The sequence below is a fragment of the Rhinatrema bivittatum genome, chromosome 19, assembly GCF_901001135.1.
Source record: "Rhinatrema bivittatum chromosome 19, aRhiBiv1.1, whole genome shotgun sequence".
In the NCBI taxonomy this organism is placed as follows: domain Eukaryota; kingdom Metazoa; phylum Chordata; class Amphibia; order Gymnophiona; family Rhinatrematidae; genus Rhinatrema; species Rhinatrema bivittatum.
Genome location: NC_042633.1, coordinates 28,629,281 through 28,655,009, shown reverse-complemented (window position 1 = coordinate 28,655,009; position 25,729 = coordinate 28,629,281). Strand labels below are relative to the sequence as shown.

The 25,729-nt window shown below is 54.3% G+C and overlaps 1 protein-coding gene across 5 annotated transcripts in view; it reads right to left on the bottom strand.

Moving 5' to 3' along the window:
* Positions 1-22,280, bottom strand: part of VARS (valyl-tRNA synthetase) — a 28,280-nt gene extending 6,000 nt beyond the window's left edge. The window contains exons 1-29 of one of the 5 annotated variants that reach the window (XM_029584875.1): positions 22,204-22,280; positions 18,175-18,559; positions 17,919-18,062; positions 12,839-12,986; positions 12,589-12,743; positions 12,290-12,371; positions 12,049-12,149; positions 11,690-11,817; positions 11,327-11,491; positions 11,060-11,141; positions 10,738-10,857; positions 10,461-10,569; positions 9,184-9,272; positions 8,965-9,055; positions 8,714-8,838; positions 7,981-8,084; positions 7,452-7,610; positions 7,273-7,363; positions 7,079-7,184; positions 5,680-5,750; positions 5,419-5,544; positions 5,067-5,171; positions 4,821-4,889; positions 4,413-4,491; positions 3,905-4,032; positions 3,406-3,561; positions 3,118-3,324; positions 2,662-2,773; positions 2,347-2,522 (exon numbers count right to left, since the gene is read on the bottom strand). In XM_029584875.1, the coding sequence (XP_029440735.1) occupies positions 2,347-2,522; positions 2,662-2,773; positions 3,118-3,324; positions 3,406-3,561; positions 3,905-4,032; positions 4,413-4,491; positions 4,821-4,889; positions 5,067-5,171; positions 5,419-5,544; positions 5,680-5,750; positions 7,079-7,184; positions 7,273-7,363; positions 7,452-7,610; positions 7,981-8,084; positions 8,714-8,838; positions 8,965-9,055; positions 9,184-9,272; positions 10,461-10,569; positions 10,738-10,857; positions 11,060-11,141; positions 11,327-11,491; positions 11,690-11,817; positions 12,049-12,149; positions 12,290-12,371; positions 12,589-12,743; positions 12,839-12,986; positions 17,919-18,062; positions 18,175-18,522 (3,576 nt within the window). In that variant the 5' untranslated portion in view covers positions 18,523-18,559; positions 22,204-22,280. Of the gene's footprint in view, positions 1-2,346; positions 2,523-2,661; positions 2,774-3,117; positions 3,325-3,405; positions 3,562-3,904; positions 4,033-4,412; positions 4,492-4,820; positions 4,890-5,066; positions 5,172-5,418; positions 5,545-5,679; positions 5,751-7,078; positions 7,185-7,272; positions 7,364-7,451; positions 7,611-7,980; positions 8,085-8,713; positions 8,839-8,964; positions 9,056-9,183; positions 9,273-10,460; positions 10,570-10,737; positions 10,858-11,059; positions 11,142-11,326; positions 11,492-11,689; positions 11,818-12,048; positions 12,150-12,289; positions 12,372-12,588; positions 12,744-12,838; positions 12,987-17,918; positions 18,063-18,174; positions 18,560-21,057; positions 21,164-21,209; positions 21,283-22,203 lie in introns of those variants that run through there. The other 4 variants (XM_029584874.1, XM_029584876.1, XM_029584877.1 and 1 more) reach the window with 4 other exon arrangements.
* Between the last annotated feature and the right edge of the window lie 3,449 nt (positions 22,281-25,729).

The window sequence follows — 25,729 nt, the reverse complement described above, 5'->3', positions numbered from 1 at the left end:
CTTGTATGGAAACACGCCCCCAGAAATTCCAAAATCTGGGAAGGGAAAATATGACTCTTGGACAGATTGACTATCTACCTCAACGATCTCAGGTGCCAGAGGCCTAAGTCCACTGCCTTCTGACAAAGGATTTCAGACTTCGCCCAAATCAGCCAGTTGTCTAGATAGGGGTGGTCCAGGACCCCATTCCTCTGGAGAGTTGCAGCCACCATGATCATTACCTTGGTGAAGGTCCTGGGCACCGTCACCAGACCGAAGGACAGGGCGCAAAATTGAAAATGTTCTTCCAGAATCATGAATTGCAGATATCTTTGATGATTGGGCCGGATTCCTACGTGTAAGTGCGCGGTCAAATCTAGAGACACTAGGTAATCCCCCCTTGTGCACTAAGGCAATCCCCGAATGCAGGGTATCCATTTGGAACAGAGGAACCTTCACAGCCAGATTTCCCCCCTTTTTTTTTTTTTTTTTTAACTCTTTATTTAGAACTTTTACATGGCACATAACAGGAAAAAAAAAATTAGTGAATAACTTCAATACAGCATTCCATACAAAAAAACTTCAACCCATAGCATAGTAATCTACAAGGTCCGGCTTGCCAGATATGCCAGTGTGCACATGGAGAAACTACCTTTTCTAAATTGAGGATTGGATGGAACACGCCCTCCTACTTGGCAGGCGCCATTCCTCCTGTCCCCCTGCTCCTCCAGGGGGACAGGAGGAATGGCGCCAAACCGTCTCTCACACTGCCAGCTTCTTTTCTTTGTAAGTACACGGGGAGACCATAAGCCGATCTCTCTTAGCAGCCGAGCAAATTCTAAAGAGTAACCTTGCTTTATTCACGCTTGAGACCCACTGGTCTGACGTGATCTTGGTCCACCTCTCGTAGAACCGAGTCAGCAACCCCCAGGGAGGTCAGCACTCCTAAATCCGGCAGCCTAACTTCTTTTTTCTTTTACTGTGAAGGACTCAGACTGCAGGCTTTGCACCTCCACCTGCTGGAGACAGAGAAATACTGAGGGACTGCAGGGGGCACCTCGGCTAAAGTCACAGAGTCAGTAAAACTCTGTCTCCACCTGCTGGAGGGGAGTCTGGCCTGATCTGGGTACGTACAGGGAATTTGTTTATCCTTTTCAGCAGTCAGATCTTCTAATAGGGAGGGGGGCTGTGGCCTTACGTGGATCAAGGTGGAGGGCAGAGGGAAGTAGCCAACAGAAGTTCTTTTATTCACTTCTAAACTGAAAATTAAGACTCTCAAGAAGCAACCAGAGGGGGGAGAAAAAAAAAAAGGTTAAAGATTTTAGAATGTGCTTGGAGCAGGAAAGTTTCCTTGTGGGGTGGGGGACAGAATGCATTTTACAGAGCAGCCAAACAGCCAATTCACACGCTGCTGTTCTGATCACAGAAACTGGGCCCTGGCACTGCTGCCTGGTCCCTGGAGGCAGGGCATGCGCCTGTAGTGGGCGATAGAGAGCCTGTACTATGTTAGGGAAATGCTGGCAAGACGATAAGAGTGTGGGGCACAGGGTTACGTAACCTAGTAGACGACGGCAGAGGAGGAACAATTGAGCCATTCACAGTTTGCCCAGTTGTTGCCATCTGCTCTGCTCTAGCTAAGGAGATCTCCCAGCTGTTAGTGTACAACACTGACCGCCTGCATGGTATCGCTCCTCCTTAGCTGGAGTGTGTAGCCAGGACAGCCCACGGCCCGTGCTTGGAGCCCTAAAATCTCCCTCCCCCTCCCGTGCCTGATTATAGCCAAGAACGCCCCCAAAACCCTGCCATGTCACGCTGGCAGACATTCCCTTGCTTTGCACGAGTCGGCCTTTGTTCTTCCATCAGGTTTCCGTTTCTATACCTCACTCCTCCAGCCGTGCCCTCCCTATCCATCCCAGCCGTGCTGGTTCCCATCTTGGCTGGCCAGTGATTCCAGTAAACCCATCACCTTACTAAAGAAGCCTATTCTCATTTTCTCTGAGAACCACATTATTATATTTTTAAGCTCATTTTTTAGAGCACTACTGATGTATGCAGCACTGTACAACTGTACGGCAAGTCCCTGCCCCAAAGAGCTTCCAAACTAAATATGTGACTGAGGCAACAGGCTTTTTCCGTAGAAAAGGACTTTCTGGGGACTGCGATATGAAGTTGGAGGGGGAGAGGCTGGCCTCGTGGTTAGAGCAACGGGCTGAGAACCAGGTTCAAATCCTGTTCCTTCCACTGACGTGCCTTGTGACCTTGAACAAGTCACTATCTCCTATTATATAGTGCCCATTTCTATCGTATCTTCCAGCAGATGGTAGATGGGGTACAACCTGCAGTCTGGGGGTGGAAGGGGGTGCTTACCTTCAGGGCAAGGTGGACAGTGCATCTATCAGAGGCAATGACCACAGCGCACCCTACAGGCGGGACCTCCTCAGGCTGCAGCACATGTACACTCCGGGAGGAAGAGAGAACCTGGATGTAGCTGGCGTGCTGGGACGCTGCGGCCACGGTGTCGCTGTCCAAACACGTCAAGTAACCTGCGGCAGGGAGAGAAGGTGGGTTAAGAAAAGGCAGATCCCATCCTCGAGCAACGCCACAGAAAGAGGCGGCGAGAGCGGAAAGTAAGACGTTGGCAGTGCGGTTGTGACCGTGCACCATCAGGCAACACACACTCACAGTCTGTTTTAGTCTTGGTCAGGTTATAATCTGCCCGCAGGGAACGGATACAGCGGACAATGCTCAGAGCAAACTCCATTTTCCTGTCGAGTTCCTCGTCTCTCCAGCGGTACTGCAAGAGAGCCACAGGGTCAAAAGAGTGGGCCATTTGGCGCCTTTACTTGTCCAATGCACTTCTTGGCTCAGACCTGCTCAGCTACTGCAGAGTGACAACAGAATAGAAAGCTCAGGATGTTGTATGTTCGCTCTTCTCAGGGCATCCCATCACTCACCAGGAAATAAGTGTCTGACGTCAACAGACCCCGGGCGGTCACTTCAGAGAACCTAGCCTAAGCTTTCTGTCCCGTTTTTAAAAACTGCAACCATGAAGGAATAAAAGCGATTCTGAAGCAGTAAGTGAAGCGGACCACAGCAGGGCAGGACAGGGTCACAGGACCCTGGCGCACCAACTCTCACCTGATCGCGCTCCGGGTAGGAGGTGACGCAGATGCTGGGGGGGTCCCCTGGGAGCCTCCGGGGCAGCCGCTGGTACAGCTCCTCCGTCAGGAAAGGCATGAACGGAGCCAGGAGGCAAAGCCCAACGTCCAGACAGGTGTAGAGTGTGCTCCTGGCAACACTGATTGCGGCCTGGTCCTCGCTGGCAAAGACAGGCTTCAGGCACTCCTGTGAGGAGAGAGAGAAAAAACGGTTTAGAAGGGGAAAGATCAACTCCGACAGCCAGGGAGAACTCCAGCTGGCACTCACCAGGTACACATCACACAGTTCGTACAGCCAGAAGTTGTAGATGGCTGTGGTGATGCCAGGGAAGTCGTAACTCTGGAAGCCGGCATGGCAGAGGTCCACCGCATGGCACAGCCGGCTCAGCACCCAGCGATCCACCAGGCTCTCCTGTCCACTGGGCTGAGGGCGAGAGAGAGAGAGAGGTGGAAGCGCAGAGTTAGGACAATGCACCACCTTCCACAAAAACAGAACAAGACGTGCAGCCACCTCTGGGGTGCAGGCTCTGGAAGCTTCCAAAAAGGGAGAAAGACCAATCCAGGAATGTGACTAGCCCAGAGGCTGCAAAAGGAGCGTACGAATCTCCTGGCACGACTGCTTGGGTATAAACGCGGCCCGTACTGGACCTGCCCGCCACCTTATGGCAGAGCTTTCAAAATTGTTCCAAGAAAAACCGCGCTCTGTTCCACCACCGCCACGGAAGGTGGAGCGAGAAGTTCAGGGCCCTGGAACCTACGTCCGTTACCTCGGCTGCCTCCGCTGGCCGGAAGCTCTCCCCCAGCCCTCGCAGGGCAAACTTGGTGGCGTTCCACAGCTTGTTGCAGAAGTGCCGGTAGCCCAGGATTCGGTTCACGTCCATGTTGATGTCACGGCCTGTGGTGGGGGGAAAAAGGGGAGCAGAACAGTCAGGCGGACGCCGCTCCCTGCATGTCCAGAAAGTTCATTTTTAAGAATCACAAGTGCTCCCTCATCTCTTATGGCATAAGACCGTCTCCTAAACCTATGAGCAAATGGCGATGCTGCTGCGTACATGAGGGCAGTACTGCCTTCTAGCACTTGTTTCCAGGCCTCTGAGGCAGGGCGTTCCAAGTACTAGAAGGCAGTACTGCTCTTATGTAGATAGCAGCATCATTAGGTGCTCGATTGGGTAGGAGACGTCTTATGCCATAAGAGATGTCATCTTACCAAAAAGCACCCGATTGAAAGTAATTTGTACTAAATTGCAGGTAGGGGGATTAGAAGAGAGGACTAACCTTGGCAGGTGTACGCACAAAGCGCGAAGCGTAAAGCATCCGTGCCACACTCCGGGATCCCCGACGGGTAATCCGATCTCTGTTGGGTGGCGAGAGGGGGGGAGGAAAGAGACAAAACCGGGGACAGACGTTATGACCTCCCATCAGCACCGCAGCTCCTGGCCAAACACAGACGCCCACCAGCAACATCTGAAAACACGGAGGCTTGACGAGGAAGAACCAGACGGGGATGGGGGACGCCGTGACAAGAAAAAAAAAAAAAAAAATAGATGTCAGCCGAGTCCCCATCATGGGGACTGGCCACACAAAAAGAAGCTTGAAAAGGTGCGAGCCTTAGGCAGAGGTGGCGAAAAGCCCATGACAGAGTCTACGCCAAGCGGAAAGCTCATGGGGGGTGTGGGGGCTTACCTGTCCCTCCTTCGCTCGCTCAATCTCAACAGGGTCCAGGTTACTGTCAAGAAGTTGAGCGTGAAGACCCTGAAAGGGGAGAAATGAGAGAGAAACGGTCCGTCAGGAGGAACGCCGCAGTCCTGTGTCCCACGTGCCTCGGAGCATCCCGCTTTGTGTAAAGGATACTCTGCCTCTCTCGCACGTTCGCACCCTCTCACCTTAAATATGAAGGATAAGGCGCGCACACACGCGGCGCGGGATTACCTCCAGCGAGATGCCTTTGATCACGTCCAGAGGGTCGATGACATTGCCCAGAGATTTGCTCATCTTGCGCCCATGAGCGTCTCGGACGACCGCGTGCAGGTACACCTGGGAGGACAAGAAAGGCAGCTTCAGACAAAAAAATGAAAAACGAAAGCCAGCGAGAGAAGGCAGCGGGTTCTGGTGCTGCCACAGCAGGGAAGGTTTACCTATATCCCCCCCCAAAGGGAAATGAAGTCACGCACACAGCCCCACACCCCCCCCCCCCCCCTTAGTGATCCGTGCTCTTGCCGATGACCCCGGCCAGACCCCCCAAGGTCCCCTACCTCCCCTGTGCGGGAGAAACCCCCCTCACCTCGCTGAAGGGCACCTTCCCCGTGAGCTTCAGGCCCAGCATCACCATGCGAGCGACCCAGAAAAAAAGAATATCGTGTCCCGTCTCCAGCAGTGTCCCGGGGTAGAACACCTGCAGGTCCTCCGTCTGCAACCCAAAGAACAAAATTAACCAAGACAGGCGATATGGGGGCCCCCGCTTACTCCCTCCACGCTCCGTTCCCTCCCCCTCCTCAGCAGCTCCCGTATAGCCCCATAGCGCCGCTGCCTTTTTGCCCCTCACCTCGTTGGGCCAGCCGAAGATGGAGAAAGGAAAGAGCCCGGAGGAGAACCACGTATCCAGGACATCCTCATCTGGGGAGGGGGGGGGGGGGGGGGGGAAGAAAAAAAAGCCACGGGAATTACTCGGCGGGAAACGAGAGAGATGGCCTGAAAGCTCAGCACGGGTTCTTCCAAGTCCTTGTCCCATGAAAACCACATTTTCTTTCAGGAAGAACTCCACAGCTGGCGCTTTGAACTTCATTGCTGCTCTGCAGGATCCAAAGAGAGGGAAATGACATATACAAGCCGAGAGCGAAGCCAGAAGAGATGCCTGCTTCTGTTTCCGGGCGCAGCCGAGCTGGCCACGCAATTCTCTGGGGTTTAACTTGCATCTCTGGAAGAGACTGCGCCCTGGTCTACATGAAAGATGCTTTTGTCTCTGGGATCTCTGCCTTGCTGTTTTCCAAAATAGATGACTGGAAGTGCCTGCACGGAAATGGGCGTTTTACGCTGCAATTAGTGGAGGACTCGGGCACCTCCCAGCTTTAAAAGCTCGACCCTGGCTCCCTGCAGAACACGGGGCGGGGGTGGTAAGGGCCCTTTTAGATTTGTGTGAGAGAAGGGCCGGGCTTTTCACTCTATTTCCGGGCGCTCTCGCCATTCTTCGGAGATCCTAGATGGGTAGGGACCCAGAAATTTAGCCAGGCTCATGATGAGGAATAACTGGTTACTTTTCCAGGCTTGGGTGATCGGCAGCCAGGACAAGGCGACATGAAGCAGATTCTCCCCCCCCCCCCGGGGCCGGGAAGGGCTTCAGGTGCATTCGTGGAAGCAGACAGCAGGCACTTTGGGCTGCTCGAGAGGTGAGGAGGCGGCTTAGCCCCCCGCCCCGGGCCAGCGTGCACGGTCTGAACCCGGAACAGTGGGCAGGACCGGAGGGCGAGCGCCATCACTGGGGCGGACGGACTTGAAGCACAGCATTCACTCTGGCCCCTAATGGCTGGAGGCCTTGAAACGCTGCAACTGCAGCTCTGGAACAGCTTTTTAATCAGCCTAAAAGTTAGGGCGAATATCGTCACCTTTGGGGGGAAAAAGAATAGGAAACTTGGTTCTTACCTGCTGAAGTGACAGGGAGAGCTTAGGGCTCCCTCCCTCAGCGGAGCTCTGCCGAGGAGCAGACAGTGACCAGTGGGAGTCCCTGGTCCTTTCCTTATCACCCCTCCTTTTTCTTCCCTTCTCGCTGCCTCTTACAGCTCAATAAAGCGGATTAAAATCAAACAAGCGAGGCTTGCTCTGATCTCGGCAGGCTGCAAGGGGAAGGCTTGATGAGCGTTTTCCCAACCGGCAGTGGCAGGAGCGTTCGGGGGGAGGGGAAATCACAGCGAACAGCGCCTGGATCGAGCCCACATTTCTGTGCGCACCTTGTCGGAGGGAGATCTTCTCTGGGGCCACGTTGAACGTCTCAGCTGCCCTCTGCTTAGCTTCCTCCTCGCTGCGGCCACTCACCCAGTACCGCCCGTCCGTGTCCTGGCAGAGAGTAAAGTGCCCTCAGTGAGACATTTAAGGATGATCCACCACCACCCCCGGGAGAGGGGAACGCAAAGCAGGGTCTCACCTCGCCTGGCGGGACAGAGGGATCGTCTATGGTGACGAAGTACGCAGGGATGCGATGTCCCCACCACAGCTGCCGGGAAATGCACCAGTCTCTGCCGGAGGGAAAAAAGGAAACACAGCTTGAGACAGGAAGCCAGAGGAGAGAGAGAGACCACGAGAGCCCCTCTCCTCCCCCCTCACCTGATATTCTCCATCCAGCTGTTCCAGGTCTTGATGTGGAAGTCGGGGATGATGCGGAGCTGGCCTCCGCGCACTGCCTCCATTGCCTGAGCTGCCATCTCCTGGCAGCGGACGTACCACTGCGGCTTCATCAGCGGCTCCACGATGTCCTTCGAGCGACTGCAGCAGCAAGGGACGGGGGTTACAGCGAGACGCGCATTGTGCCTTTCAGCCAAAGTGCATCCGAGAAAGCTTTGCAGCGCAGCGCTTCAGAAAACAGACACCGCTACCTCCTCAGTGGGGGGGATGAGGACTGAGCGGCACATTAGGGGACTCCGCGGCTGATGGCCCCTCTTCCCTCCCCTCCCAGGCAGCGCTGTGGGATGGCTGCCCTGCTCTCGCCTCCACACACTTATGCAAGGCCAGAAAGTAGCTCCCCCTTCTTTCCCCCGTGCACACTCTCACAAGCACGCAAACGGGATGGTCCCCCCATGTCACCGGTACACACACGCACTCACAAGCAGCACCATGGGCTGGCCCCTGCTCTCACCTACACACGGGTACCACCATGGGATTATCTTTCACCTCCCTGAAGAGCCCCCTCTGCTTCAGAGCCTCCAGCACCACCTTCCGGGCCTCGAACCTCTTCATGCCCTGCAGGAGAGAGGGTCAGGCCCCATTTACCAAGCATGCTACATGCACGTTAGTCCAGCACATTTCATGTGGCATTGGCTAAAGGGCGTTGGAGCCTTTAGGAGTCAAGGGCCAAGAAGTCCACACACCACTTTGCCTGAAAAGCCACCTAAACTCAGGCCTGAAATTCATTTGTCTGGATTTTGGTGCCTAGGGCTAGGCCCCAAAGTTCTCCCGCCCCCTGCGAGCCCTAGCTTTACCCCCACAGCCCCCCCAGTTTTTGGGCTCCGCCTCAGTCCACCTTTCAAAGGACCCAATTTGGGCACCTAGCTCCCCCAGAGGTAGGGAGCGAGAGCCTTTGAAGGCAGACTCCCAAGAACTGCGCCTAACCGGTTTCACCGCCCCTGAAACGTCTCTGCTCTACTCCTCCTGGAGAGCAGGAAAGTAAAAACCACCCCACATCCCCTCCCCCCCCCTGCCAACGTTTAGGTTCGAGACAGTCAGGCCCGCTCCTCCCTCCTGCCCCTGATGCGGCCCACCTGAATATGCCGTTCTGTAACCCCCATTAACACGCCTCAGTGCGAACGCGGGCATTTCACGTACGCTACAGCATTAAAGCCCTTTCGTCCGGTCCCTACCCTCACACCTACCAGGTACGGCAGCGGCACGTTGATCAGCAACCCGTTGTCATCCATTATGTTGACAAACTGCAGCCCATGTCTCATCCCCACCTCGTAGTCATTCTGGTCGTGGGCCGGAGTGATCTTCACGGCTCCTGTGCACAAGAGGAGGGCAAGTGAGGCCTGGGGGGGGGCTTCCCGGAGTCCCATGAGACGGCGCGCCACCCGCAGCGCGTGGGACAGACGCCACGCTTCTGCGCCCCCCTCTTGCCAGCTCTTACCTGTGCCGAAGCTCATGTCCACAAACTCATCAAAGACCACGGGCAGGTCCCTGCCGCAGAACGGGTGAAGCGCGCTCTTCCCTTTCAGATGCTGCAGATTAAGGCACAGAAGGAGAGTTGACATGGTCTTTGCAAAGGAACTGAAAGAGCCCTTCCCCAGACGGGTCTGCACACGAGGGGACAAGGTGGAACGGGGTGGGCTGGGTGTGGAGATCTTACTTGGTATCGAGGGTCCTGAGGGTGCACAGCCACTGCCGTATCTCCCAGCATGGTCTCCACGCGCGTCGTGGCCACAACCACCTCCTCGTCTGGGGGGAGGAAAATAAATAGCCTAAAATCGGGAATGGCACACCCTTCCTGGCCACTGCGGGCCCATCTCGGCAAAGCAGAGGACAAAACGATGCCAGGAGCCAGCAAGCCAAAGGAGACCTCGCACTTTCTGAACGGCTTAGGTTAAACTGGGCAGGAGGGCTCGGCCCCAAACCCAGCGGGGCGCGATGCTGCCACCATGTGGTTACGCCTATTCGGGGGAGGGGGGGTCTTCAGACTGCTTCCCTGACTTACTTCTACCCCGATTCAAAGACAGCGCACGGGCAGACACCCAGCCTGGCGGGTTACCAGGCCCACGCTTATAACCGCCTTCCTCCTTTCTTCGGCGTAGCCAGAGGCGGGCAGGAGGATCAAGCCAAGATCAATTTGTTTAGCCATCAGAGGGATGCAAATTTAAAGCTCAGCGCTGCCCCCGTTTTTGAAGCAGCCTTAGGTTTCTAATCAAGCAAAAAAAATCTGCTTTCAGGTTTTGAATCAACCGCCGCCCGCCCCTCCCCCCAGGAGGCTGTAATGCAAACTAGAGCCAGCAGATGGCAGCATCGCTCCACGTCCCCTCGATGGCGCCATCACTTTCACCCCGCTGGAAGGAGGTCACCTGCAGGCCAGGGGAAGCTGCGTGAGAGTCCCCCTCCCCGTTCGGGGTGATTTTCCCCAAAAGTCATCCTCTCTGCTGCCCCCAGCCTGACTGACTTTCTCCTCCCCTTCCCACCAGGCCAGTCACTGCAGCAGGCTTGGGCGGGCCGAGCTCTGCCAGCCATCCCCTGCACCACGAGGCAGGGGGGGGCAGCACCTTCCTGACTGCCGTCCTCGCAAGCTTGGAACGGGCTCTGCACTGCCCTTAACTCTGGGGGTGCCTTCCCCCTGGTTTCCGGAAGTTGGAACCCCCTGCAGCTTCATCTAGTTCAGCGACCTGGCCTGACCCGGCAGGTGGCAAAACCTCCGCCCACACCTGACGTGTGACGGCGCCTGCGTCCCCCAACACGCTCGTGGGCTGCGCTGCAGGCTCGCGAGGGTCACTTGTCTTGAGAACGGCAACCAAAACCCCAGGCTGTGCAGCTGAATTTTGGAAGGATTCTTGCGACTGGGTGCATCAGAACAAGCTGATCTGCCAATTTTGAAGGAAAGCGCCTAGTTTTCGGATGCCAAGTGTGGGCAGTGGGACTCACCGGATCCTCGGATTTTGTAGGCAAAAGAGACCAAGACCCCAAACTCCACCTTCTCCCTGTACCCGGGCACGGGAAGCAGGGTTCGTCCCAGCAGCTCCTTCTTATCCACCTGGAAAGAGAGAGGAAGCCAGGACAGGAGTCACCCCCCCCTCACGGAAGGTCCCGGAACCCCTTCTACAAGATGCCTGCTGGGACTGACAGGGCCCCCCCTTGTCCTCCAACACCCCAAGGGCTGGCGTGGGCAGGTCCTATCAGTCCCTCTGTTTCCCCAGCCCACCTCGATGTCGGAGATGGCAGAGTTCAGGGTGCAGGACCAGTTAACGAGGCGCTTGCTGCGGTAGATGACGCCTTCCTGGTGTAGCCGCACGAAAGCCTCCTGCACGGCGTAGGACAGCATCTGCAGGGACGGGGAGAGACCCAAAAAAAAAAAAAAAGAGAGAGGAGTCACTGACAGATGCACTAGCAGGCACTGACCGATGTGCTTCCCCCGGGTCCCTGGGCACGTTCGCTGCATTTATCCGAGGGGATCAGGTAATGGAGCGCGCCAGCTGAGCGACCAGCAGCACCCAAAAGGGAGTCCCAAAGCAGCCATTACTCACAGGATCCATGGTGAAGCGGGCGCGGTCCCAGTCCAGAGAGGAGCCCAGTTTCCTTAGCTGGTGGTAAATCCGATCTCCTTTCCTAGAAGTGTTAGACGGGGAGATCAGCTGAGCGGTAAAAAAATCCCACACCTGAGACAAAGAGACACGGCTCCCACTGCACAGAGAAAGACCTTGGGGGGGGGGATCCGTCGAGTCGGCAGGGACTGTGCAAACGAGCCAAGCATCCCTCCAACGCGCCCGGCAGAGGGGCCGAGCGGCACTTACTCGTTCTTCCACTTCCACACCTCCCGGATGAAGCTCTCCCGCCCCAGGTCGTGGCGGGTCCTGCCCTGCTCCCGCCACAGCTTCTTCTCCACCACGACCTGCGTGGCAATCCCCGCGTGGTCGCAGCCCGGGTTCCACAGGGTGGTTTTACCATGCATCCGGTGCCTGAGCCACAAAAAAAAAAAAAAATGTTAAGAGACAGCCAGCGCCCTCGCCAAAATGTTAGCACGCGCGCACCCCACCCAAACTCTGCTTAAAAAAAAACACCAAAAACTATCCCCCCCCCCCCCAGTCCCTCCTACCCCCCCAAGCTACGCACAAAGTCCCTTATGCCTTCCTCCCCCTCCCGACTCCCGGTCTCACCATCGCGTCAGGGAATCCTGGATGGCATTGGTAAGGGCGTGGCCCAGGTGCAGGGACCCCGTCACGTTGGGGGGCGGGATACAGATCATAAAGATCCCCCGGGGATTCGGCTCCTTCAGGCTGAACAGCTGCAGGACACAAGGAGGGGAGGAGAGACGGACACCTCTTAGCTTGGTCCTCATCCGCCCTCCCCCACCACAAGCATCACTCCTCCGGTGTCCCTCCTCCACCCATCTCTCACACTCAAACCTCTCCCCACCCCGTGACATCAGCAGCTGGGAGTCCCGTCCCCCCCGGAGATCCGGCTCCTGAGGCCAGAGCAGCAGCCTTCCTTCACCTGCCTGGCCCCTTCCACTTACCCCATACTCCGGCTTGAAGAAGCCCTGCTTCTCCCACCAGGGGTACCAGGCAGCCTCTACGAACTGGGGGCTGTAAGAGTCCGGCATGGGGCGGGTGACATCTGGGGAAGAGAAGCGGGGGGATTAGTGGGTGTGCCGCAGGAGCACTCAGCCCTTCGGTGCAGGCCTTCTGATCTCTAAGCCCCCCTTCTCGGGTGGGCAGACGAGTCCTCTTGGGAGAGCAGGTGGGACGGGCACTGACCTTTCTTCTCCCCCGGGGAAGTTGGCAGGTTGTACGTGATCACCTCAAGGTCTTTCTTCTCCTTATCTGCTTTCGGCTTTTTCTGAAGTTATCGGAGAGAGAGAGAGAGAGGTGGTGTAGAGACAGACGACAGCTCAGCGTGAAGCCAATCTTCCCCCCTCCCTCTGCGTGGGCAGATCCGGGCGGGTACCGCGCTCCAGTCGTGTGCTCCGCAAAGCGGATGCCATCACACCCCTGATCACTGGGCGATGACATAGGAGAGCAACCGAAAAGGGTGGACGAGGGAGAGGGGAGCTCACCTCGGTCTGCTGCTCCTTCAGCTTGTCCTGCTTCTGCTGAAACTTCTCCAGTTTTTCCTTCTTCTTGGCTTCCTTCTTGAGCTGCGCCGCACTCTTCGGCTTGCCATCCTCGCCGGTGGGTGCCGCGGAGGACTCGGAAGCCAGGGACCGCTCTTCTGAAAAAGAGAGAGGCGGTTCCCCTCTGTCGCCTTGAGCCCGAGGCACTGCAGGCTGCGGCCCTCTGCTCCCCGTCTCTCTCCCCCATACTCACCTTTGCTTTTTCTGGAGGGCTCCCCGGGGGCCGGTTTCTCGCACAGCGCTACTTCCCCTAGCACCTTCTGGAACTCGGGCTGGTGGGTGCAGGTAAGGAACCAGCGGGTCACGTTGGCGAAGGGGTCTCTGCAGCGGGCATCCAGGACCTGCATGGAGGGAGAGAGTCAGCGTGGAAAACAAATTCCTCACCGGACAGAGTATTAGAGAGAAATGGGTTCTCACCTGCTAATTTTTGTTCCTGTAGTACCACAGAACAGTCCAGACTCCTGGGTTTGGCCTCCCTGCCAGCAGATGGCGACAAAGTTTTCGCTGACACTGCCACTTAACACGAGGTGCCACCTGCAGTCTCCCTCAGTATTGATCCGTACCCAAGCCAGAAACAAAACAAACAAAACCCAACACCTTGAATAACTAACCTCCCCTGAACGAGCAGTGAGAAGAGGAACCCTGGAACGGAGAACCGTGCCCAAACAAAACCCTGTGCAGGACTAACAAAAAACTTGTGCCATTCTTCAGAGTAATCATAATAAAACAGATTGCGGCGTCCACTCAATTATTCCCTTCCTCAACTAGACGGGACTCTGGACTGATCTGTGGTTCTACAGAAACTTACATTAGCAGGTAAGAACCAATTTTCCTTTCCCCGTACGGACCCAGATCAGTCCAGACTCCTGGGATGTACCAAAGCTTCCCTAAACCGGGTGGGACTGTGAGTGTCCCGCTCGAAGTACACGTTCCCCAAAACCCATGGCCTCTGGGGCCTAGACATCCAGACAATAATGCCTGGTTAAAGTGGGCAACGATTTCCAAACAGCCGCTCTACAGGTCTCCTGCGGTGAAACTTGCTGTCACTTGGCCCAGGAGGCCGCCTGAGAACGGGCAGAATACGCCCGAGCCCCTGCAGAACAGGGCGACCCTGACTGACGTACGCAGAGCTAACAGCCACTTTCAACCACTGCCAACTGTGGCTCTTGATGCCTTATGACCCGTTTTGGCACCACTCCACAGCACAAAGAGATGATCTGACAAGTGGAAGCTTGTCAGAGATGATCCACTTCCACTTGTCAGAGATGATTTGACAAGTGGAAGTTAGATGTAAAGCATGCAACAAAGCAGGCTTTAGATCTAACCATCTTAACTCTGTAGCCTGAGGCGCCGTAGGATCCAAACTTGGGAAGGACGGGAGCTCCACTGACTGACGTAAGTGGAATGACGACACCACCTTCAGCAGAAAGGAAGGAACTGTTCTCAAGGACACTCCCTCATCCGAAATCCTCAAAAAGAGCTCCCTACATAACATCTGAAGCTCGGAGATTCAGCGAGCTGAACAAATAGCCACCAAGAAAACCACCTTCAAAGTGAGATCCTTCATAGTACCTCGTGTCAGAGGTTAGAACGGAGTTGCACACATGCTCTTAAGGACTATGTTAAGGCTCCAGGAAGGACAAGGCTTCCGAACTGGAGGACACAAATGTTTCACTCCCCGAAAACGCATGACGTCCGGACATGCCTCCAGAGATACTCCTTGAACCTTACCTCGAAGACAGCCCAAAGCTGCCAACTGAACCCTGAAAGAATTAAAGGATAAACCTTTGACCAAAGCCTCCTGTAGAAAGGCCAAAATATACACCACCGAGGCTCACATAGGATCCACCCTCTGCCCTACACACCAGGCCTCAAAAACTCTCCATACTCACATACACCAGGGATGTGGAAGTCTTCTTAGACTGCAAGAGGGTAGCGATGATCCCTTCCAAAAAAACCCTTATTCCTCAAATCGCTCCCTCTCAAAAGCCAAGCCGCCAGACGAAAGCGATCTGCCCGATCTAAAAAAACATGGCCTTGACGCAGAAGGTTCAGCAGATGAGCTAGCCGTAACAGACCGTCCATTGCTATTGACTAAGTCCGCAAACCACGGACGCATCAGCCACTCTGGCGCAATGAGATTCACGTCAACTGGATAGGCCTCTCTGCGTCGCAAGATCTTGCCCACGAATACATACACAAGGATGTCCGTTGGCCAAGGCATCTACTCCTTCTGCTCCTCTCTCTTCACCGGCTGAAGAAATGAGGGGCCTTGGCATTGCAGAAGGTCGCCATTAAATCCATGCACAGCATGCCCCACCTGTGCCTGATGAGGCACATTGATTCCTCCGACAGCTCCCACCGGCTCAGAAAATCCGCTCGCACGATGACCGTGCCGCTATGAGTGAGGATGCTAACTGCTCCAGATATACGCCAGGAACAATGCCATCGCTCCTTCAGAAAGAAACTGAAAACCTGGCTGTTCGCACAAGCTTACCGCTGAAGGAGCCTCTATCTACCAATATTGACTCTCACCTTCCCACCCTTTCCCTATCTCCTCCCCCACCTCCTCGCTCCTGTCCCTGCCTCCACCCCCGTTTACCTCCCCCTGTTTCCTCCTTCCACAATTATTATGCTAATAATTGCCTATGATAAATCTCCAACCGAACTCAGCAACCTTATGTTAACCTTTATATGTCTCGCTACTTAATTGTTTTTCGTTGACTACTTTAGTACTCTCCAGTTACATTTGTTTGAAATCTTTCCTTTCTTTTGCTCCTTGTTTAATATAACTTTACCTTCTATATAGTTGTTAATTGGTTTCCCCTTGTTCCATTGTAAACCGGTACGATAAGACTTGGTCTTGAGCATCGGTATATTAAAAGAATTTAAATAAATAAAATAAAATGTTGTTCTGCCCAACTGATTAAACCCTGGGTTTCTTCAGCCACTGCTCGACTTTTGGTGCCCCCGTTTGTTGATATAAGCCACCATTGTCGCGTTGTCCAACAAGACTCTCACTGGCCTCCCCCTCACCAGGGGTAGAAACACCTGCAGACCCAAGCGCACGGCTCTCATCTCTAGACGACTGATGAACCGCAAGGCTTCCTCCACCGACCACTGCCCTTGCACAGACTGGTTCTGGCGCACCACTCCCCACCCAGAGAGACCGGCATTGGCGGTGATGATCGTCCCGACAGGGATGTCCAATTCTACACTTAGACTTAACTTGTCCAGAAGGAGCCACCATGAGAGACTGGGCCGCGCAAACTCCGTAAGTGGGAGAGGTAGCTGAAATTGCTCAGCATTCACTTCAAACCACGAACTTAAGCTTGCAACTTGGAAATCCGCTCTTCGGTGAGGAATACTTTCCCCACCCTTGTACTGAAATGGGCCCCCAGGAATTCCAAAATCTGGGAAGGGAAAAGATGACTCTTGGACAGATTGACTATCCAATCCAACGATCTCAGGCACCAAAGGATTAAGGCCACTGCCTTCCGACAAAGGATTTCCGACTTCACCTGAATCAGCCAGTCGTCCAGACAGGCACGGACCAGGACCCCATCCCTCCGGAGAGCTGCAACCACCATGATCATTACCTTGGTGAAGGCCCTGGGCGCAGCCGCCAGACTGATGGGCAGGGCCCAAAATTGAAAATGTTCTTCCAGAATCATGAATTGCAGATATCTTTGAAGATCGGGCCGGATTCCAATGTATAAGTACGCTTCAGTCAAATCCAAAGACGCTAGGTACTGGAACCCGGACCCCTGGTTTTCAGCCCTGTCCGATGATGAAGGCGTGAGCAAAGGGTCCCTGACCCCCTGCTCCGTCCGCCTCACAAACCAGAGGGTATGGTCTCACCAGGACTCAGACTGCAGGATTGGCACCACCTTCCATCTGCTGGAGACAGAGAAATACAGAGGGACTGCAGGTGGCACCTCGTGTTATGTGGCAGTGTAAATAAAACTCTCTCTGTCTCCATCTGCTGGAGGGGAGGCAAAACCCAGGAGTCTGGACTGATCCGGGGAGGTACAGGGAATGTATAATTTTCTGTCTTTTTTGAGAGAAAAATTCTATCATAGTAATGATTTGTTTGGATGCAGTTTGTGTCACTGAGAAATGCTTTGTGCTTTGCAATCTCCTCTGGCCTTCATTAGACTCCACTGCTGTGCACCAGGCAGGTACTGCATAGGAAAAGATAACACACAGGCTTGTGGGCTGTAGCAGGCCGGCCGCGCCCCCTGCTAGAAGCTGCTTGGCACGTTTTACTGCCTACACTGGCCTCCCTTTTCCCAAGCTCCAAGGTCACAGTCAGATGCTGGGCACAAAATGGAAATCTGACTTAATCAGAAGAATAAGACCACCACTTGTTTAGAGCAAGCCAAGAGCTAGAGAGTTAAAAGGTTGTGACCAAGCTTCACTAGTGCTGCGCTGAGACACCTGCATATACCCAGAGCAGTTTCAGTAAAACCTTTTACTAAGAAATATATATGACAGAATTGCATACAGTATTTACCAGTAAATCTTTATAAAAGGACCTGTAGTGTTTCTATCTGAATTATTATAGGATTGCTTTCATTTACACTAATGCAGATATTATTCAAGATATGTGGATTAAAGAATATTTTAGATAGTAGTCACATAGTAACACATGAGAAATAGGGAATATGCACAAAACAAAAGAATTTTATCATTTATAAGTGATCCCAAACATATGCAGTAAAGCTTCCTTATCAGTAGGATAACACTATATCAAGAAAAGTTACCCAAAGAAATCCCAACAATGCATGTCCTATCCCACGAGGCATAAAATCCCCAGCACCTCCAACTCTAGCCAGATTCCCTGCCAAGAACCGAGGTTAGGGGTCTCCAGTGCTGTCTCCAGCTGAGAACTTGCTTGCTGATTCAGTGTCTGGGGGTGCTCAGAGACACCCTTTTTACCAGGAAAATGAAAAAGCTTCTGCTAGGTCTTTGCATATATATATATATAGAAATTCCTTACTAGTTGGGGGATTAAGATCATTACTTTTGCTTATTGTGCTCATATACTGTATATATTTTGTTTTGTAATTTGTCTCAGTGTTCTCATAAGCACCCATTTTGTATGTACATTATACCAAAAAATATAGCTTTTCATTATTTCACAGAAGACATAGTGAGTCTTGTCATTTTTCTTAGCCAGTTCAGTAATACCGACCACAGGGCAAATACAAACACTAGCAGATCCCGAAAGAACCCATAACACAGAGCCCAACAGCAGCAGCAGAACTCACGTGTCTGTATGGCAGCAGGAGGGAGACCACAACCGTGATGTCAGCCAGCGAAAGGTGTTCGCCAACCAGAAAAGTGCGGAGTCTCAGGTGTGCATCCAGTACTTTGAGTGCCTGCTTCAGCTCCTGCCTAGCCCGCTCTATCACCTGGAAAGGGAAAGGAACGATCCAGCAGAATCAGCACAGCAAACCCAGGCCGACAGCACCCAGCCAATGCCAAGATTTCACCATTCAACCCTTGTGTCCCTTTCCCCCTCACCTGCTTGCCCAGCTGTGCAAGCCCCAGCACAGAGAAGGTCCAGCCGCAGGCGGACGGGACTATCTCGTTCTCGGCGAAGTTCACCCACTGCTGGATCAGCGCAGCCTCAGCAGGGCCAGAGCCCTTCAGCCGGTCGGGGGCCAGTGCGAATGACACCGCTGCAGGGCCCAAAATGGAGAGCCCGCCCCCCGACTCCAGCGCCGGCAGCATGGGGAAGCGCCTCAGGGCGTCACCGGCCGCGGCGGAGACTTCCACCAGGCGGGGTCTCGTCTCGCCATACTCTGCCGCAATCAGCACTCGGAGGTTGTGGAAGTTGTCTGGGTGGGGGGAGAGGTAGAGGGTCAGCATCGCGAGGACCTGGGGGGAGTGCTCCAACTTTACTCGCCTGCAGAGAACAGAGAAGAAAATGTGGTGAACGTGCAAACCAGGGGAATCCATGAAGAATCAAAGGTAAACGTGCCACAGGCTTCTGATCTTCACGCTCCCCAGGGAAACGTGGGAAGGCTTCAGGCACAGCTAGGGGGATTTCCTTTTATGACTCCCTACTCAGGAACAGCAACACAAATGTTCTCCGGTAATCAAGCACTCTGGGGTAGATTTTCAAAGGGGTACACGCGTACCCCCCTGAAAACCTACCCCAACCCCCCCCTGTGCGCGCCGAGCCTATTTTGCATAGGCTCGGCGGCGTGCGCAAGCCCCGGGACGCGCGTAAGTCCCAGGGCTTGCATGGAGGGGCGTGTCGGGGGGCGTGACGTGAGTGATGCAGCGTTTTGGGGGCGGGCCTGGGGCGTGGTCAAGGCCTCCGGACCAGCCCCCGGGTCGGGTGATGGCGCGCCAGCAGCCCGCAGGCGTAAATCTGCCAACAAAGCTGTGTGTGTGTGTGTGTGGGGGGGGGGGGGGTTAGATAGGGCCGGGGAAGGTGAGGGGAGGCGGGAGGGAACAGGCAGCGCGCGCTGGGCTCGGCGCTCACAGGCTGCACAAATGTGCACCCCACCTTGCGCGCGCCGACCCCGGATTTTATAAGATACGCGCGTATCTTATAAAATCCAGCGTACTTTTGTTCGCACCTGGCGCACGAACAAAAGTACGCCCGCGCGTACATTTATAAAATCTACCCCTCTGTGACGTAACAAAACCCTGTAAAAAGAAACACATTTAGCACATATGCAGCAAAGCTGAACAGCAGCACTAACTCCCAGGACTGAAACATCAGAATAAGCCGGACTGCGACCCTAACCTACACAACTAGCAAAACTGCTCGCCTCGGTCACATGCACAGGACGCCGAGCGACCCTCACTGAGCAGAGAGTAAAAAGAACCACAAATCGGATGCAAAAACTGAACTGGAAACCCCAAGAAGCAACAGACACAGAAATACATTGCCCCTGTACTGAGCAAAATACAGAAGTGACAGGGAAAAATCCAAGACTTCCCACAAAGGAACGAACAGGAAAAGCACCGTATAAGGCCCTGGGAAAAGAGGAGAACCAGCATCCATAGCAGGCAAGAACCGTAATCTGGCCCGAGGGGATTCGGACCAGGAATTGCCTTATTTCGCATCTGTACTTTGCAATTCTTTTCTTTTATCACTTTGTGCGTTAGCACAGGGCCAAATTCTCTTGAACTGAACAAACCGCAACAATCCTGATGAGGGCAGCAGTAGGAAAAATGTTTCTCTGAACAAATAATTTGCATGTGGCAAAAATCATCATTACAAAGGCATTTTAATAGCCCGCTAAACCAGGGCAAAGTCCAACAAATTACATCCAGGTATGAGTCCCCGCCCCAGAGAGCTTACAAACTAAGTGGATGCCCGAGACATTGGGAAATTACAGTGACTTGCCCAGGCACCCAGGGAGCATCAGAGGCAGGATTTGAACCTGAGTCACCTGGATCCCTGCCCAAGGCTCAGACCAGTGTCCCTGCTTTTGGAAAAACTCAAGAATTGGTAGCAAGATGTGACGATAACATTCTTTCTAATCAAGGAATGTGGTGAACAGCAAGAGAATGTGTAAGTCTACGTGAAACCAAAGCAGTCTGCTGACCTTGGTAAGCTTTCCTCTATTTTTCCTTTATTGAGCAGGCAAGAAAATCAGGAGCAAAAAAGGGTCTGCAGCTACATCCCAAGGACTTCAGTCAAACATGCACAGGAATAAGAGTCAAGAAGCAAAAAGGATAAAGAGAGAAACCTTTATACTGGACTAATTTAATACAGATCTTGATTATTTTTGGGAGATATTACTCCCTTCCAAAAGGTGCAAACAGAATGAGCCAAAGATAACAAAATAAGAGAATGTCAGCTAGTTGAGAAATGTATTAAATTAGTCCAATAAAAAAGAATACTATTTTATATTGTTGTGTTCCTTGACTTTCATTTCCATGCATGCAAGCGCAATAACAGTTTACCACACAACTTTAACTGAAAGATGAAGACAAGAAAGAAAATCAAACCAAGAGCCAGCAGCAAACGCAGAAGTCGTCTCTGCCAACCTAGGCAGGAGAGGGACCAAGATCCTGAAAAGACCAAAAGAGAAGGAAAAGAGGCAGCGTAGAACAGGAAGTATGTGAACTGTAACTCGGAGCTGCTGATCACAGTCCAGCGCCAGATCACCAGGCGCGAGCCACTACTATCACTTCTCCTGTCATTCCCCCGTCCAGACCAGCAGCCATAAGCCACTCCTCCTTCCACTTTCAGATTACCAGGCATAGATCATTCCCTGCCACACACAAACCACTGCCCCCCTCCAAGCTACCAGTCGCAGACCACTCCTCCTCCCTTTCCAAAACAACAGGGGGGAGCCACCCTTGCCCCAGACTGCGATCACATAACTAACAGGGCTCTCTCCCTCCGCCGCCGGTCAACCCCAACACGCTGAACCAGACCTGGCTTTACCGCAGGGCGTGCAGGGACTGGTAGTTCCGCTGCCCTTAACAGAGTCACCGGGGGAAACCCGGCACTACAACGCCATGCGTGCCACGAGGCAAACCCAGGACAGGTTCAGCTCGCCCGCAAGAGAAAGACAAAAGTCACGCACAAACGGGAACGAAACCAACCTCACCGCTCCCACGTGTCCCTGCCGGCTGTCTTCCGCCTAACCCGGCCCCGCCCCCGCAGCAGGACCCTCCCCCACCCCTCGACACGCGGCTGCCCCTGTACTGCCCAACCCTCTGCCCTCGCGCCTTACCGCCTCCCGCCCCTGGCCCGCAGGACCTTACTAGTCTCGGACGCAGTCGGGGGTACACCGGCTCAGCCTTTCTACTCCTAGTCGCATTTTCTGACTCAGGCAGCAGAGGACAATCCTGGATCTGGGGTCCTGATTGAAATGGCATTGGGGGGAGGGGGAGCGACAAAAGGACAGGGTAGCCGCAGCGCCACCTGCCGGCCAGAAACGGGTCACTGCAGCGCTAACTATGGCTGTTGCAAGCGGAGGTAACAAAGCAGCGCCACCTGCCGGCCAGAAACGAATCACTGCAGCGCTATTACTGTTGCAAGCGGCGGTAACAGAGCAGCGCCACCTGCCGCCCAGAAATGGGTCACTGCAGCGCTATTGTATGGCTGTTGCAAGCGGCGGTAACAGAGCAGCGCCACCTACTGGCCACAAGCAGTCATTGCCGTGTTCTGTGTAGTTTCTGCGGCAAGTTAAAAAGCACGTATGATAGTATGGCCATGTTTCTGAAATTCTGCAGTACATTGTCATACATTTGAATATTAAATAATGTGATCAAAATAAGTCTTCCGAACTTCGTTTTTGTCTGTATATATTTAATTCGAGTGGGGATTCCACTATTAAGGTGGGAGAGGAGAGGAAATATAGATCTCAGGGATGGGGAAGAGGAAGAGGATCGGGGGGTGGGGGGGAATGTGGGAACTGGGAAGGCAAGAATACTGGGGGGGGGGGGGGGGACCAGAAATAGAAAATGGAGGCCGCAGTCCTCCATCTCTCCCATCCCAAGTGCCTCCCCCAGTCCCTTTCATCAGAACCCCCACCCTAGTCAGATCCTTCCCTTTCCCCATGATCCCACCCTCACCTCTGATAGAGTTGATGCCGCCGACCTAATTCAGCAGGTGGTCTGATAGCCCTCACCCTAACAGGCCTTGTGCTGGCTCCGCCCCTTCCACTGGCTTCATAGTAACGACTCCTGCGGGAGGAGGGGGCGGAGCTTTCAGCAGGCTCCTCCCCCCTGCTGCTGCTGGTACCTCGGGGTCAGCACCAGGCTCGGATGGCAGCATTGGCTCTCTGACACTGATCACACAGAGCTGGGGCCAGCTTTATCTGCACCCCCCCCCCCCTTTCACTTACCTGTTTCTGCTTTCTCCTTTAGCAGTAAAGGTCCACCTGTGTAAAGCACCCCCTTTTCCATCCTACCCAGCCGCCCCCTCTTGATCTTCTCCCACCCCTTGCCCAGCAGTCCCTTTCTCTTCCCTTCCCCTGAATCTTCTTTCTCCCCACTCCTAGCCCTGCATCCCCCCAATCCATTCTGTGCCTGAGCCCCCCTCTTTCTCCCCACACTTCTTGTCCTGTATCCCCATCACTTACCCTAGCTCTTCCTTGTCTTGCATCCCCCTTTCACCCTCCCCCACCCCCTTGTCCTCCTCCTCCACCACTCTGCCCACCAGTGGGAGTCGCCCAGCAGCTGGAGTCCCCCTCCTCCACCACTCTGCCTAGTAGCAGCAGCCCCCTCTCTCTTCTTGCCCCTTCTTTGGCTGCCTTCCATCCCTCTGCCAGCTGGCATCCCCCTCTCCCTCTTTCTGTTCCTTGGCCTGCAATGCTGAGGATCTTTCAGCAGTCCTTTTTTTCCTAGACTGTTGCTCCCTTCTGTCCGGCGTATTTCGGTTGATGGTTTGCCTTCAGTTCTCTAGAACCCAGGTAGCAACTTTGGGCTGTTTGCAGGGTAAGGTGCATGACTGACTTTGCATCTGGACGGGGGTCCCTTTTCTCTAAGGGTTGACGCATTTGCATCCTTAATGTGGTGTTGTGTGTTCTCTACGGCAGCGTTTGGTGCTGCGGCCCACCGGTCTGCCGTGGCTGAAAGGCTGGCGTGCCACGGCCTCAGTCTTACCTTTGCCTTTCCCTCTGAGCCTGCAGGGGGTGGCAGCAGCGGCTCCTGGCAATGGAAATCACCCGGGGCTTTGTCAGCTTGTGAGACCTGCTGGCCCCGGGCACTTCAGCTTGCAGAGGGAAGCTGGCCAAGGTGGAAGCAGCAGCACTGGGTATTAAGCCTGGTGCCAGACTTCTGCTCTTCAAGGACGTGGGGTGGGGTGGGGAAGGCGATGACTTCAGATGGGGAAGAGGGAAGATGATGGCAGGGGGTGAGGGAGAGGGCAGGTGATGCCAGGGGGTGGAGGGAAAGGGAAGAGAAGGCGATTGGCACGGGGGCGGCAGTCTAGGCGCCAGTGTCTCCCAAACTCTTCATGCCCATGGCATAGCAAGTGCCACAGAGCAGGCAGGCTGGACACGGCGAAGACTCATAGGGCCAAAAGCCAAGCTAGGGAAGCACGGACAGCTCCAGCAGTCCCTCTTCCAACTTGTAAAACAAGGAAGAGAGGGGGGCGACGACACACATGACCCCGTTCCGATGGCCCTGCAGGAGTGCTGCGGGCAGCTGCTTCATTTCGTTTCCTTGGTTGCCGCACGTGGCTCCTGCTGCTCCCAGCTCTCACCGTGAGTCCCCATCCAGTGCTCAGTGCACACTCTCTGCGTCACGCTCAGCCTGCTGCTAAGACAAAGGACTCCAAGAGGGAGAAGCTGGGGAAGGTGCTGGGTGCAGGCACCACACTCCGGGATGCGAGGCACCCAGAATTACCAGCTCAAGAGCCACCGCTGGGGTGTCTTGTTGCTGTGCGGATGTGACGGGGTCACTATGCTAGACCAGAACCATCAGATAAAGACCCAGGAACCAATGCTTCAAGGGAATGGGGGGAAGGAAAATATAGCAACACAAGGCAAGAGACGTCCCTTGGTTCCTTTCCCCGGATGTTATAAGACCAGAGGAACCACAGGTGTGGGAAGTTGAGGGTGTGGCTAAAGGAGCCAATCAGCTGGCGGAAGAGGCGGAGTTAGCCACAGGATAAAAAGGACTCCCTAGGAGAGTAGTCTCAGTCTCCTGCTGGGGACTGAGGAGGAAGGAATGGGCTGTCTGGCTGCTTGTGGAAACTTGGACACTGGATATCCCCATGGTGTGAAGGACTGCAACCACTATCACAAGGAAGGTGAGTGTGGGGACTTCTGTTGTTTGGACATACAACAAGGACACTTTGCCTGGAGAACTGCTGGTGGGTGGCTGTATCTCTGGGGAAGTGTTGAGCTCCCAGAGGTATGGAGGGAGGTGGCAGTTAGGCCCAGTGGGGCTGGACTTTGAATTATGGACTTTGAGAAGGACTTCTGAAGCCAGTGGTTGGAACGTGAGTTGCTGGCTCAGTGGGGAAGGCATCTGCCTTCTAGCCAGGTGGTGAAGGTTCAAATCCCACCTGGGGACTTGTAAGATAAATATGGCTAAATTGCTATTTTGAGTTTCCAAGGGACCAGGGAAGCTCTGCAGGGATTGGATCCTGGGAACAGCGTCACAGCGGTGCTCAGTGCAGAGCTCAGGGGGTGGGCTGGAGCTGAGCATCAGGTACTGGTGACTTTTCTGGGAACCACTGTTGGAGCTTATAGTGACCCATGTGTAGCTCTGACATTGCACCTGTGGGTTGTTTTCCTGGTCAACAGTGTGATTCCCCCTGCACACACTCTCATCACTGTACATGTACAGCAGACAGGGCCAGTGCAAGAGTATTTGGTGCCCCAGGCAAATGTGGATCATGCACCCCCCCTTCCCTAGCTTACCTATTGGCAGCACTGTGCTCCCTCCTACTGGTGGCAGTGGCTCCAGCCAAATGCTCCCTTTTTGGCAGTACTAGATCTGGCCCAGCAGCCTTCTGTGCCTCATGCTGACAGGAGTTTGGCCCTCTAGGTGATTGCCCAGCTTGCCTAAGAGATCTGCCGGCCCCGCCGGCAGAGGCAGCAGGAGTGCACGCTTCCTGCACCCCCAGACATGCGCATGCTGCCAGAGAAGAGGGACAGAATGGGCAGTGGCAGGATAAGGTGGCCCTCACAAATACAGGCACAGGGCTGATCCAAAGGCCTGGTGCAGCCATATTGGAGATGTGGGTCTCATTTTTGGGCCCTGCCTCTGCTACAGAGCCAGCACTCACAGCCCTCCTAAGTGGAGGCAGGGGAGGCCCAGTCAGCATAATAGCTACATCTGTTGGCCAAACTCGGGGTTTGGAGGGAGAGGACTGTCGCTCTGACGATTGGTCTAGATGGGCTGGATTTTTAGACAGAATGCCACGCTGCTGCCCCTTTGAAGCTGTGCTGGCCCGTGCCACTAAAGCAAGCAGAAGCAGTATCCTTTTGGCCCGGATAGTTGGTGTCTTCAAAATCTGGCACCCTAGGCAGTTGCCTGAGTCCAGGGTTAAACCGGGGAAAATCCTCAGGATAGCTATTAGTGAAGGCTCATAGCACATTAGCTTAGTAGGAGCTGAGCTGGATCCCCAGAGGTAGCTGGGGCCAAA